Source organism: Nilaparvata lugens, chromosome 2, assembly GCF_014356525.2.
Source record: "Nilaparvata lugens isolate BPH chromosome 2, ASM1435652v1, whole genome shotgun sequence".
NCBI classification, from domain to species: domain Eukaryota; kingdom Metazoa; phylum Arthropoda; class Insecta; order Hemiptera; family Delphacidae; genus Nilaparvata; species Nilaparvata lugens.
This window is the reverse complement of record NC_052505.1, coordinates 62,071,169-62,086,039: the sequence shown is the minus strand read 5'-3', so window position 1 is coordinate 62,086,039 and position 14,871 is coordinate 62,071,169. Positions and strand designations below refer to the sequence as shown.

The following is a 14,871-nucleotide window of genomic DNA, read 5'->3' as shown; positions in this document are numbered from 1 at the left end:
TGATGCCAAGCTTTTTATAACTATATCTTACCGTTTCTGTAAAAATACAGATATAATCAGCTGATTAAAAGTGAATTGCTCATGTTCGCGGCGCGTATATCTGTACACACCTTTATATGCCAGCATCCATACAACATTTGAATTTGTCTATGGCAGAAAAAGTCAATGTGATCTTTTCCATTGCGACTATACTGGGGAGGGGGGTTGTAGCCCTACTTATACTTTTTGACTCCTACAAGTTCAAAAATCCACGAAGCGCCACTGCCCTGGATAGCTTCAGACAAAGTTTGTTCGTATGGCTACCCCAGGTGAGTCTTGAATCCAGCGTAAATCCTAGTAGCTTGACCTCAGTGCGATTGATGAGCTGATTTTTACTGAGGCTACAGGTAGTCTCTTGTGTCTTGTCTTCATTTAGACTCAGCTTATTATTGTTGAACCACTGTTTTGCTAGTCCAAAAATATCTGCAGCCGCCTTCTGCGCCAGCACTGGTGTTCTCCCTCTGGCAAAGATTGTGGTGTCGTCAGCAAAAAGTAGGATGCCTCCCAGCAAACCAAGGTCATTGATCATAATCAGAAAAAGGATGGGTCCAATCACTGATCCTTGTGGCACCCCATGATTAACCTGTGGAGGACCTGAGTTAACTCCCTCCAGCGAAAGGATCTGCCTTCTGTCTGTTAGGTAGGATTCCAGGGTGCCAAGGACCCGACCTACAACTCCATACGCTTCAAGTTTCTCCAGCAGAATATCATGCGGACACACTCAAATGCCTTACTCAGGTCTGCCAGAGCCAACGCCACTGAGTCCCCCTCTTCAAAAGAATCTAGGATGTCACACACCAGCTTGGAAACAGCTGTGACTGTTGATTTACCGCGCCTGAAACCGTGCTGCACACTTGAAAATAGGTTATTGCTCTCAAAGTGGTCCATTAGTTGAATCTTCATAAAGGCTTCAAAGATCTTGGCCAGTGCGGGAATAATAGAAATTGGCCTGTAGCTTTTCAGGGCTGTAGGGTCACCCTTCTTGAAGATAGGCACTGTTCTAGCCAGTTTTGGTGCTGTGGGGATATATCCTTTGCTAAGGCATGCATTCAACACTACACTAAGAGGATGGGCAATGACATCAATAATAGAATTCAAAAGGTCAACTGATATACCGTAGATATCTTAAGTCTTTTTATTTCTGAAGTGACTCACCATTTGAATAATGTCTTCTGGTGTTACTGGGTCCCAGTCCTTCATTTCTACAGTACCATCTCTGGGTTGCTGAAAGAGTCTGCCAGCAGCCACCTGTGATCTGTCTGTTTCTGGTAGGGCACTGACAATTTTTTCCACCTCCTGTATCAGGAAATTATTGAATTCATCAGGGCTTGCCCTGACTCTGGGCTTCAAACTTTGCTTACTTGGTCCTGAAATACTTTTTACTAGGTCCCAAGCAGCCTTACATTTGTTATTGGCCTGATTGATTGAGCTAATGCTAGCCTCCCGTTTTGCTAGGTCCACCTCCTGCCTGTAAATCCTCTTTGCCTTAATGTATTGATTATGGATGTTCTTCCTCTCTTCCTCATCGAGACAAGATTTCCTTCTGCAATCCAGAGCCAAGACAAAACTCTGTAGCTGAAGTAACCCAGGCGTATACCAGGCATTACTTTCTTGCCTAAATGAATTTATTTTCTGGGCCAGATGGCTCTTTTTGATTCTTGTCATTTTTGCAGGAAAGATTCTGTCAAACACGTTAGAGAATTCTTTAAAAAAGGAGTTGAAGAGCTCTTCTGGGTCATCCATTGGGTCAGACAGAATTTCAGTCCAGTCTAAGTGGGCCAAGGCTGCTTCAAGTTGTGGAATCCTCTCAGGGTCAATTTTTCTAGAAGATTTAAAGTAATTGGAGTGCCAAGGTACAGAATCTGAAGGTTCACTCACCGACTTCAGCCACATGTTCATTATGACAGCGTCATGATCAGCAATCATAGGATCCTGGATGTCCACCTCATAGTTCCAGGAGTCAAGAGAGGTTGCAATGGTATCCAAGCAGTTGTCACCTCTAGTTGGAGCATGACTCGTGATGTACAATCCATGACTTTGCAGCAGAAACCTGAATGTGTGATATATGCTGTTTTCTTCATTCAAGTGGATATTTACGTCTCCGCCAAGAACTATAGGCATGTTCAACTTGTTCAGGCTTGTCAAACAATTGTCCATGGCAGTGAAAAAATGCTCAACATTACCATTTGGGGAACGATAAACTGCGATGACAATTACATTGTATTTTTCGAGTTTTACTCCAGATAGTTCAATGTCAAGTTCCCTACAAAACATACTCACGTCAACAGGACTAGACAATAAATCCTCTCTTAGATAGACTGCAGTTCCTCCATTCTTGTGATTTGAGCGAAAGTATCCTGCTCCAAATTTCAAATGTTCAATAGTATTGTAGAATTCAATCTCCTGGCCAAGAAGATGATTCTCACTTATACACAAAACATCTGGATATGACTTTCCAACAAAGAGAGAAACCAAATTAATTTTTCCAGGTGAACTAATTCTCCTCTATTTGCTTCGGGCGAATGGAGTTTAAATCACCTGCTTCAGGTTGTTTCCTTCCTCTATTGAAAAACTTGGACACCAGAATGTCACTTGGCCAAAAGTCAGAATCATACACCTCACTCAACAAACTGGAAGGCACTCCTATTTTGAATGATGAATACTCCTTTGGGAATTTTGCATTCAACTTCTCAACCACATAGTCAGCTTGTTTTTTACTATTCAGATAGTCTTTCACCTCAATTACATTTGTATCAGGCCCAAAACGAGAAACAAATAGAAAAACATTCCTACCTGCAGTCGATAATTTATGCTCACAGTGTGAACTGCCTGTAATAAATTTCTTTTTTTAGGGCCTGATGAATTGGCTGGCTTATCTCCAACAGTCACTGGTTTAGAAACTCTGTTAAGATTCATCACTAAGATATATCACTTTTTTATATTGAAATTTGGACTTGACAGAATCAGCATAAGTGAAGCTTTGTTGAACAGCGGTTTTTGCAGTCAAATTTTCACACAAGTTCATATTAGGTCTACCTACACTTTGCTTCAGATGCCTCTCTTTACTAGGGGATACAACATCTAGGTTATGTAGTCGTTTTGAACTTAGGTTAATGTTAGCTAAGTTCCCTTCAACTTTGTCTTCAATTATAGTAAAATCATCAACTTTTGTAGAACTATGGTTAGTCATGTCATTATTTATAGAATTACAATCATATGTAGGGCCTATCCGAAAAGTTTGTAACGCGTCTAGAAGTATTGGGGCATGAGTACCGGTACCTTAAATTTTCAAAATTTCCTACATGCTTGCTCAATGCAACGAAATTATCACTTAGACGACCTAATTCATCAAGAATAATAGTCAGATTTTCAGAAAATTCACTTTTTTCTTCGTTATTAGATTTGATTTTGTCAGTTCCTGCATGTTCAGACAGCACTGAAGCAACCTTAACCTTGCAAGCTACGCAATACCACACAAAACCGTCACTTAACCCATCTACTTTCTGATATTCAGTTAAAGAAATGTTCACACAACCAATATGATACCAAAAATTACACATTCCATCACAAAACATAGCATTATCGCAATTTTTAACCGTTTTTTTACACGCACCACACAAACTGTGTTGTCTCTTCGACGCTGCCATCTCGATTCGAGATGTCTTGTTCGCCTCCCATATTAGATATGGCATTGTGGCCTGGGGCTCTGGTTTACTTGAACAAAGTTTTCTTAATTTAGAAGAAGGTACTCAGAACTATCTTGAAGGAAAACATTAGATAACACTGCCGACCGCGTTTCAAGAAACATCGAATACTTACGGCGATCTCAATATTTATCCTGGAATCCACTATTATGGCGAAAAGAGCAAATTCCACACTTCAGACGATAAGCTTCAGTATAAGACAAGGAATGTCAGGAACATTGACCTTCCAATGCACCTTCTTTTTCAACCTACTACCAGACACCCTGAAGGCACTGGAGGACGACAGACGGTTTGCTTCTGCATCTGATAGCCCGACCATGATACTACCCACCCACAGAGTTTGCCCTGGACCACACCAACCAGCACTTAACGGAACGACAAACAGACAAGGACTGACGGGAGAACGTTTTAAAGATTCCCCGGTCATTGAACTGCGGCGAAAACAATTCAAGTATCAATTAAAGTACGTAAGTAAGCTTAAGGGGAGAAGCTGCCAACATGAATTCCCAAATGATGAGAAGAAACCTGGACGATCCCAGGACGTTAACAGTGGAGAAGAAAACAACAAGTGGTATGCTATGTTAACAAGTAGGTACAGGTACACAAGTTAATTAAAACGGTACTGTGAAACTACTAAATTGGTTTCAATATAAATAAGATTGAATAAATACTTATACAAGAAGCAATTTTAGAATAATGTAGACTATAAAAAATTGATAGGAGTTTTTCTTTACCAGTCATGCTCGCTGTTATAATTTTTCAAATTTAAAAATACTTCTTACCTTTCTTGTCAAAATGTAATTTTAAACAAAATAATCTCTACTAATCAGATCATTCCCCAAACTTCAATTTTTAAGAAACTAAGCAACTATGGCTTTAATCTACTGCTGTTGATTAATCTAGAGCAGTTTAACTGTTGCTTATTGCTATTTATTTCTAAATTAAATAGATAAGCTATTTGTGCTATTATTGTGATGCTAATGACGTTGATGATTGAGGTTATGTTACTTTAACTTTTCACACAGACGCATGCTCGACAAAATACATGATGATGAGGTAGTCACTAACTCACTATTGTGAATCCGCCATTATAGTGTAAGCAAGTGGAATCGATTTTCAAACCAGAATATAACGTTGATAATATATAATTCAAAATTATTCTTCATCTAGCATTAAAAATTTAAAACTGAATAATGATTTATCCCTATTGGAACTGAGGTTTTACGTTCAGGTTTTAAAGTTGGTAATGCTGTTTTATTCTACTTATTTGATTTTATTTCCTATCTGTGGTCGTGTATAACCGCGTTTATTCAAAATTAATATATTTTAGAGATGGGAAGTTCGGATCACTTTAGTGATTCGGGTCAGTCATTCAGGTTCACTGCCGCGACCCGTTCAATTGAACGGTAAATTTTCCATAGCTTTCCTATAAACAAGCAAAAAAAACTTGGTTCACTAAAGTTGATGTGTAAAGACAGTAAAAACAGGGGTTTACCCCAGTTGATGAACGGGTCAAATGAACGGGGTTTTTTAATAAATGTGATCCGGATCACTCGTTCACCTTAATGACCCGTTCAATTCGAACGGGTCATGACCGAACGACACATCTCTAAAATATTTCATTTTTGAAACTAACTATTACTAAAATAATTTTAGTAATAATAATATTATTATGAAACGACTGAAAATATTTACAGTATAAGGTATTCAAAATATAACTTTTCATTGTACTATTGATGACTACAGAAATTCTGAAATTGAATGAACCGCCATAACTTTGGGACTGGTTTTATAGTTTTTTACTGTAGTTATTAAAAATATTGTAGAGACACCTTTTCTGACAGTGTTACAAAGGAAAGAAGGTAAACACTGATAAATAAAATGAAATAAAATTCTAATCCAGGAATTTTATATTTTTATACTTGTCTCTGGTTCTGGTAGCCTACCTATGGTAAAACCCCTCTCTACTTATGAGAGGCTATTAAACTAAAATATTTGCTAAAAAATTTATTCTATAGTCTAACTTATTCCATGAATTATTATTACATGACATGACAAAAGTAGGTACTGTATTTGCACTTTCCCCCTTCAAAAACTTTTTTCTACCAATGTTTCATTATTTATCAGTAGGACGCGCGTTGAATTGGTCGTGTAGAGGGGCAAGAGAAGGCGCATTTGGAGGGGTAAGTTCCCAAATTTATCCTCCCTCAAGTAAGTAGCCATCATGCTCTGGTCTAGAGAGCAGCGGGCCATCGCAGTTGAGAGCTTCTTTTCTAATGGTCGATCACTTTTGTTGTTGCTACGCAACGTGCCTTCCGCGCTCGGTTTGAAATTCCTGCTTACAGACTCGTTTCTGGCCGTAATTCGATTCTGTCGTAGGTTAACTAATTTCGGGACTGTGGAAGTGTCGCTAAACCCAGAAAGGGACTACAACAAAGCATCAGAACTCCAGAAAATATCGAAAGAGTAAGGTAGTCGGTTGTACGTTCTCCCCACGTTCGGCTCGCAAACACGCAGCTGCTGTCAATTTCTGACTCTACTGTTCGACGAATTTCCCATGAAGACCTTCAATTGGCTTGCATCCTTATAGATTGGCTGTTGTTCAAGAATTGACTGAGCGCTATTTTGTTTCCCGTCAAAATGCTTGTGATATGCTGAACCTGCCTGAAGACGCGGTCATTTTTTTCAGTGACGAGGCTCATTTCTATATGCGTTTCCTCAATGCGATTTTATTTAAGGTTATTCAAAATCCCTGATTTATGTCGATCGACCACGGACCATAGCACACCTCAAGAACAACATTCGCGCCATTGCCAACATACCGATTGATGTACTGCAACGATCGAGTGTATACAAATTTCAAAAATCGAGGTCATCAGTGTATGCGCAATGGAAGTCGCCATTGATCTGATGTCATGTTCAAGACTGCATGAAAAAAGTTGAGAAATTGTATTCTCATATAAAAAGATTGAAACAATAACTAAAAGAACTTTTGTTTTTATTGACATTTCAAATAAGTAAGTTTCTCTGCTGGCGCACTTTGTACCACCATATAGCTCTATTTGTAGTAGAGGGATCTACTTCATACATGGCAAAAGTAAACATACATACCGTTAATTTATTATGAATTTTTCATATATACCGTTAATTTATTATGAATTTTTCAAGTTGAAGATGCATAAATGATGTATGTGTAGGTTTCCATAACATACCGTACCTTAACATTTTCATTCACCAGATATTATTTTGTCGAGCAAGTTTTATATGTTACATATCTCCTTCATGCTCTGTTATTTCAGAGCCTCTCTGGAGAGCAGGTGACAGTCTCATAAGACAATATGTCACATAGCTCTTTCATGCACACTGATACTGGAGAATCTTACTGTACCGTGTTCAATGAAATTCTACACTGAATAAAACATGTTGTACTTGGATAAAAAAATATTATACGGTACTTCTCAACCATGATATTTGGCAGTTCGCCAGAACAAGTTCTAAAAGCTAAACCACTGTTGCTGAAAAGCATCGCCAATAGATATTCCTTTCACCAATCTAGTCTATTACTGATTTTGGATTTTGACACATTCACAGCATTTAAAAAAGTTTATCACAGTATGAAATGAGCATTTTTCAATTACTAAAATAAAAATTCGCAATAAAGCCAGAGTAATAGTTTTTTTAATACTGTATCAATATTCTATGTGAAACAGGTCTGGTCTTAATCAATATTTACGATTCCCAAGATGCATTACAACGAAGTTCATAGGATGAATAACAAAATAAAAAAATACATATGAATAAAATACGTATCTACATTACTTATTTTGGATGATGGTGATTTAACCTTGCTTGGAATCCTTATTTTTGTTATTAGACTTCTTTTAAAAATATTAGCAATCCCTGTGACTACAATAGAATGTGATCAGATACAATTTAATTAGACTTTACTCCACAAATGTTTTTTATTATATTTGCAAGATACATGATATATGACAAGATACATGAAAAAAATATTCCTATGACTTTCATTAGTTGGGAGTACGCACTACGGCAGTACACCTTACTTTTTTACAATTCCAACATTTTCTCTTGAATGAACCATCTGCAGTACGCACTACGGCAGTACACCTTCATTTTTTACAATTCCAACATTTTTTTTCGTGAATGAACCATCTGCAGTAACAAAACGTCTCATTTCCAAGACAGAGGAAAAATACTTTAGTTATGTGATGCACATAACATTAATCCTTGAGTGATGCAAACAAAACATCACGATTTCCATTAATACCAATCATAATATTTTGATAGCGACAATACGTTTCATCTATCAGTCATGCTAACAACATTATGTTTTTGATTGATTCAGTCATTTTTTTAGGAATTATCTCCCTAATCACACAGTCACATTTTCGCAGTGGATTATATACTATATGCACCTGACGTTATTTTATACTATACTATATACTAAACTATACGTTACATGCAATATGAAATTCAATAAACTCAAGTCCTGTAATATACACAGCATTATTGCTCGAGGGATAACATCACACATCACGATCTCTACTATAGAGCAGCTATCTCTAAAGGATTGTGCAGTTATTAATCGCCTTCAGTATACTCTCACTATCTTATCCACTGTACTTTAGTCCCATGATACACGCCACCTTTTTCCTCCAGGGATACTAATACACACCACGAGCTTCATTGATGACTTGCTGAGGGATTGCACAAATATTACAGCTTGTTCACATGACAGCGATTTACACTCGGTTGTCGCTCGATTGGCAAATCACTCGGTTTGCCAGCCTCGTACACATGACAGCGATTCATGAGCGGTTTGCGCTCGGTTATGATAAATAATTACTAGGTACAACATCTATGTACTCAATCTTCATATCTTAATCTATTTACTTATTCACTATATTACTCTTAAACATATATTACTGCTCTGATCGAAACCGCTCGGTTGACTGAAGACATGTGTACGCTCTCATGCCTGCTCTAGTATATCGAGACGCCCGGCAACCGAGCGACAACCGAGCGGTTGTAGTCTGAGACTACAACCGCCGCGATTCGCCGGCGACTACTAAAACCGAGCGATGCATGTGTACGGCACCATGTGTTTCCCTATACCTGGCAATCGCTCGGTTTGTCAACCGCGCGACAACCGAACGTAAATCGCTGTCATGTGAACAGGCTCTAAGTTGTTATCATTTACTCTCATTACTTTTATTACATTTTATTGTCATTCTTTGCTTCGATTCTTTACTATATCTGTATATTTTGTAATTTATTTTTGTATTTTTTCTGCTATCGACGAGGTTAAGTGGTAGAGTGGACATTACTATCCAAACTTCGCCACGTCAACAAATAAATAAGTCATTCTATTCTATTATCTCATTCACTTTGCTTTAGTCGTCGACACACATCATGGATATCAATCAGCATCGGTGTACTTTGTGCGCATAGGCATGACGTTGTACTTGGGGTCGCGGCTGTAAGGCTGCCTGAGTGCGCCGGCCGCATGCGTGAGCTGGAGTGCGCAGTCTGGATGCGCAGTGCCCGGCAGCAGGGTGCACTCTCGCTCCAAAATGGCCGCCAGTCCGTCCACCAGCGACATGAAGCCCAGCGCGATGGCCGCGCGACGCACCCGGTTCAGCTCCTGCAACACAATTAAATCAACCAATCAAACTTTCAATTTTGCTAATTATTAAAATATTATTTACAAATAGCAGTTAACCCTGGGGAAAATTTTGTGTTGTAAAATGTAATATGCAATCTAATTATGTACAGGGGACATGAAAAATATAACAATTATTTATTATTTTGTCAAAATTACTTGTATGATCTTCATAATAGTTGAAAATTTCCTGAAGAAATGAGTGAATTGGTCTCGATCCTGCAACCTTTCATTCATAAGTCGCGTGTGCTACCAATTAAGCTACGGTTGCGTGAACTTTGAATCGCAAATTAAATATTATTTCAATTATTAGATTAAAATTGATTGATCAATAGAAATGAAAATAAAACTACATCCATCCTCGGTAAATTCACCGAGTTTCACCGAGTAGCTCGCTGAACTTCTCCGATCAATCTGATTATTAGGAACTTTTTTTAGTATTATTTACTCTATTCTGTCAACTAACTCAACTGTTAATGGTTTATTGTTTTTATGATTTTGTTTTTTCTTCTTGATTAATTTTTAGTCTTAATTTTCGACGCTTAGGCATAATAATTGGCTAGAATTTCCAACTTTCATTATTTACGGTCAAATACTGAAAAGGAGAGTATCCTCGATACCCTTTCTGAGAATGGACATCCAAAGGTCCAAACATCACCGTCTCATTTGAAAACATTACAGTAATACCTCAACTTTATTATTTTTAACGCTAGAACGTAAGTTGAATTATATTTTTTAAACACATGGATAAAGGAATCTGAATCTGAAATTAACATACATCGCAGTGAAGAGAAGCCGAGTGGAGTAGCAAAACTTGGCAAAAGTATGCTCAAATGCCTCAGTGAGTGAGCTCGTGCTTTTATTATGGCTTAATTTTTTTTAAAGTTTTAGAAGCTATGTCTTCATAATGTACAAGTTATTAGTACAAGTTATTCTTAGTTTTTCTCTCTTGATCTGTGCTTCATTGTAGAATGAATAAAATAAATGATTGAATGAAAATGAAAGTAAAAATGAACACCATAACATTTTGTATATTTTGATAAAGCAACTAAGATTTCAGTCGCGTCGTTATAACTCAGTTGATCTCTGCATGAAAGGGAATAGCGATCTCCAGTAGGCTACTGAATTTGGACTAGTAGACCTTCCAATAACATTTTAAATCAATCTAGAATAAATTTTATTATAACTACCTCAAATAATTTATAATAATAATAACTTATTAGAGGTAACTGAGATAATATTATTTACCTTGTAGAAATGTGTGGTTTTCTCAGGTAACTTTCTCGCATGCCTTAGAATTTTCTGGATGTCGGATTGCAAACCAGCTTGTCGGATCCAGACCACACAATTGTTCTGTGAATAGCTTCGTTTTTCTGCAGGTCTTATAGGGAAAGTTTCCTCAGGATCTACAACAACAAACGACCATTAGTAATTTCCGAATGCCAAAAATGGCATTAATAACAAATTATTTTCATCAAATTAAATTAAAACTAAATCCAGCTAAAATGGATGTTTCAGTTTTTGTGAGTGAACATGGTAAATTAATGTGTTCACATGGTGAATATTTTATTCATGAACTTTTTTCATTTGAGGAAAAACAACCGAATCCTTTGCTGATCCTCTCCAAATTTCTACAAATAAAAGTTCGTAATAAGGTTATCACTTTCCAATTTTTCACATTTCATCACAATTCTGTGACCAAAAATATTTGAACTTGGAATTTAGAGTTTAGAACGATAGAATAAATAATAAAGATGAAGTAACTGGCTTGACAAAACTCTATAGAATTATAATAATATATTGAATTCGCTCCCGTGTGGGGATTTGCCAGTTACCTCCATCGGGCGCGTCCCCGTGTGGAATCGGGGGAAGCTCACCGGCCCTGCAGCCAGCAGCGTCGGGGGGTAGTGGCGAAATAAAATAGTCACCGTGAAACAAAAACTGGACTGGTCCTCCAGGTTGGGGGTTGGGCGTAGGGCCAACAACCCTTCCCCGGAAAAACTCACACTCGTTGCGAAACCCACAACAAAGCCTCGGATTGGACAGGATACTCGGATAAATAACAGGAACTCGAACTCAAATATGAATAAGGAATTACGGAATAAGCGTTCAAAGATTAAAATGAGAGAAATGGATTGGAGAGTGGCAACTTGGAATGTGAGAACGATGCTGGCACCTGGCAAGATGAAAGAAGTAACTTCAGAAATTTTACGCTATAAGTTAGATATAGTTGCCCTGCAGGAAATCAGGTGGCAAGGTGGAGGGCAGATTGATAAAAAAGAGTTCTCTCTGCTGTACAGTGGTCCGGAAAATAGAACTGGTTATGGTGGTACTGGCTTTTTCATCACTGCTGAAATGAGAAAGAAATTGCTGAATTTTGAGCCAATATCAGAGAGGATGTGCATGATTAGGCTGAAGGGGAGGTTCAGGAATGTAACTATAATATCGGTCTATGCCCCTACAGAGGATGCGGATGAGCAAGCAAAAGAAGATTTCTATGATGTATTGACAAACAAGATGGATCAGATCGGGCAACATGATATGGTACTGGTGCTGGGAGATTTGAATGCTCAGGTGGGTAGAGAGAGTGCAGTGAGGACTGTGGCAGGAAACTTTTCACTTCATGATGAATCGAATAATAATGGCTTCCTACTTGCACAGTTTGCTGAGAGCAACAGGTTGGTTATTAAAAGCACCAGTTTCCCACATAAAAGAATTCATCTGGGCACGTGGAAAGTACCAGGGAGTGAAGTGGTAAACCAGATTGATCATGTGTTAGTATCTGCCAGGCATGCTTCAGGAGTTCTAGATGTGCGTACAATGAGAGGTCCAAATTGTGACTCTGACCACTTCTTGGTTAGAGCTGTGGTACGATTCAGGCTGGCCAATATACGCAAGGAAAGAGGAATAAGAAGATGCAAGTGGGATATTGATAAGTTGCAGGTAGATGATGAAAGGCAAATCTTTCAAAACAATTTGGAAGGGAAGTTTATGCAGAATAACATGGAAAGGGTGAATTTGGAGGTGCAATGGGAAAGGATACGGAATAGTTTAGACAGTGCTGCTCAAGAAACCATAGGAGTGAAGGTAGTGGAAAGAAATCAGGAGTGGTTTGATGACGAGTGTGAAGAAGCTTTAAGGGAGAGAGATGAAGCTAGGAAAAAAATGTTGCAAAGGAACACAAGAAATGCTAGAAATAACTACAATGAGCTAAGAAGGAGAGCAAAATCAATTATAAGATCCAAAAAGCGAGAAGCAATGAAACAAAAGGTACTAAACTTAGAAACATTGAGTAATACTAACCAGAGCAGAAAATTATACAGGGAAGTGAATTGGTTCAGGAAGGGGTTTCAGGCAAGATTGAATGGGTGTAAGGACAAAAATGGATGTGTTGTTAGTAATGAGATGGTTCTAGAGAGGTGGACTGAACATTTCGAAGGAGTGCTGAACGAGGGGGAAGAAGAACAACCAAGCCAGGTGTTTGAACCTCTTGTGAGAGAAGAGGGAGAAACTGCAGAACCCACCTTTGCTGAACTAGAGAAGGCAATAACAATCCTGAAAAATAACAAAGCTCCTGGTGAGGATGGCATACTAAGTGAGATGATCAAGAAAGGAGGGGATAGATTGAAGAAAGAGATCTTTGAGTTGATTTTAATGGTCTGGAGAGAGGAAAGAATGCCAGATGACTGGAAGACAAGTATAATCTGTCCAATTTTAAAAAAGGGAGATAAAATGATTTGTGATAATTATCGAGGCATTTCTCTGCTTAGCATTGTATACAAGTTGTTCACAAATATACTTCTGCAAAGGCTCATCCCATATGCTGAGGCGATATTGGGCGATTACCAGGGGGGTTTCAGGAAAGGCAGAAGCACAGTTGACCAGATTTTTACATTGAGGCAGGCAATGGAGAAGTGCATAGAGCATGACATAGTTCTACACTTGCTTTTTGTGGATTATAAAAGAGCATTTGATAGTCTTTGCAGAACGAAGTTACTTGAAGCCATGAACAATAACGGTTTGCCATCAAAACTAATTAAGCTGGTGTCGGCTACCCTGAACGAGACATACTCTAGGGTAAGGATAGGCAAGTCTGTTGGAAGGCGTTTTCCTGTGAAGTATGGAGTAAGGCAGGGAGACGCTCTCTCGGCATTGTTGTTCAATTTAGCTCTGCACGAGGCAGTAAAGGACATTGCACATGAAAGTACTGTTGTGAATAGATTGTGGCAGGTCTGTGGATACGCAGATGACTTGGTCATAATAGCAAGAACTGTGCCGGCCTTGAGAGAAGCTTTCACTCTACTGGTGAACAATAGTGTGCCAATGGGTTTGAAAATCAATGAGGCCAAGACAAAGTATTTAAGAGTGTCACCAGCCGTAGTTAGGGGAGCTACTAGAAATATGAAAATTGGACCCTACACATTTCAGCAGGTGGATGACTTTGTATACCTGGGAACGCTTGTGACAAGTAGTGGTAAGATCACAGCTGAGATACAAAATAGAATAATGGCAGGTAACAGGTCATTCTATGCAAGTATAAAGTTATTCAAGTCTCGACTACTATCAAGAGCTACAAAGGTGAAGTTGTATAAGGCATTAGTCAGGCCTGTAGTATGCTATGGCTCTGAGACTTGGGTACTTAATGCTGGTGACATGGAAAGGCTACGAATTTTTGAAAGAAAGGTGATAAGAAGGATCCTTGGCCCTGTGTGTGAAAATGGACACTGGAAACGGAGAAAAAATTGTGAAATTGAGCGTTTCTTGGGCAGTGAGGATATCGTCAGATTTATCAAGGCTGGCAGGATTAGATGGATAGGACATATGGTAAGGATGAATGATGAAAGAGTTGCAAAATGTATATGGAGGGAAAGGCTATACAATAGAAGAAGAAGAGGTAGGCCTAGGAGTAGATGGACGGATGATGTGGAGAATGATTTAAGGACGCTTGGAGTTCGTAACTGGAGAAGGCAGGCACAGGATCGGGAGAGATGGAGGGGCTATGTCTGGGAGGCCAAGGGTTGTAACGACCTGTAGCGCTGAGGAGTAAGTAAATTGAATTCGCTGAAACATTTTCTCATACAAAGAATGAGCACAGCTATGACTGACAACTGGCATTTGAAAACTGAGCATTTTCATACATTTCACTAAAAAAACCGAAAATTAAGAAATAATCAAGTTTCAAGGTTGAAAAAACGAAAAAATTGTAAAATATGTTGCATTTACTTGGATTCTCAGGGTCTGATAGTACACCAAGGTGTTTGAAGTTGCCAAGCCAAGGAACGGTATCAGTGCCTGGCTCCAGAAGTGTCAGCATTAGATTTGATTTTTTCTTGGAATCAGCCCATGAATAGAGCACACCGTACCAGTCACTGCCAACCTGGCAAATAGCTGCCATGTTCTCAACCTGAAATTGTAGAAAGTTAATGTGAAGGCAGCAGAATAATT

General features: G+C 38.6%; 2 protein-coding genes across 3 annotated transcripts in view; both read right to left on the bottom strand.

Annotated features, from left to right (window-relative positions):
• LOC111043745 (S1 RNA-binding domain-containing protein 1) overlaps positions 1 to 4,758 on the bottom strand; it is a 35,173-nt gene extending 30,415 nt beyond the window's left edge. Inside the window, exon 1 of the mRNA XM_039422377.1 lies at positions 4,526 to 4,758. The gene's annotated coding sequence lies outside the window, so the exon portion shown is untranslated. The remainder of the gene's footprint in view (positions 1 to 4,525) is intronic.
• Positions 4,759 to 7,399: 2,641 nt separating this feature from the next.
• The window catches only part of LOC111043744 (integrator complex subunit 14), a 41,447-nt gene continuing 33,975 nt past the window's right edge, over positions 7,400 to 14,871 (bottom strand). For both annotated transcript variants that reach the window (XM_039422375.1, XM_039422376.1), the window contains exons 6-8: positions 14,650 to 14,830; positions 10,675 to 10,832; positions 7,400 to 9,408 (exon numbers count right to left, since the gene is read on the bottom strand). In XM_039422375.1, coding sequence (XP_039278309.1) covers positions 9,184 to 9,408; positions 10,675 to 10,832; positions 14,650 to 14,830 — 564 coding nt within the window. In that variant the 3' untranslated portion in view covers positions 7,400 to 9,183. The remainder of the gene's footprint in view (positions 9,409 to 10,674; positions 10,833 to 14,649; positions 14,831 to 14,871) is intronic.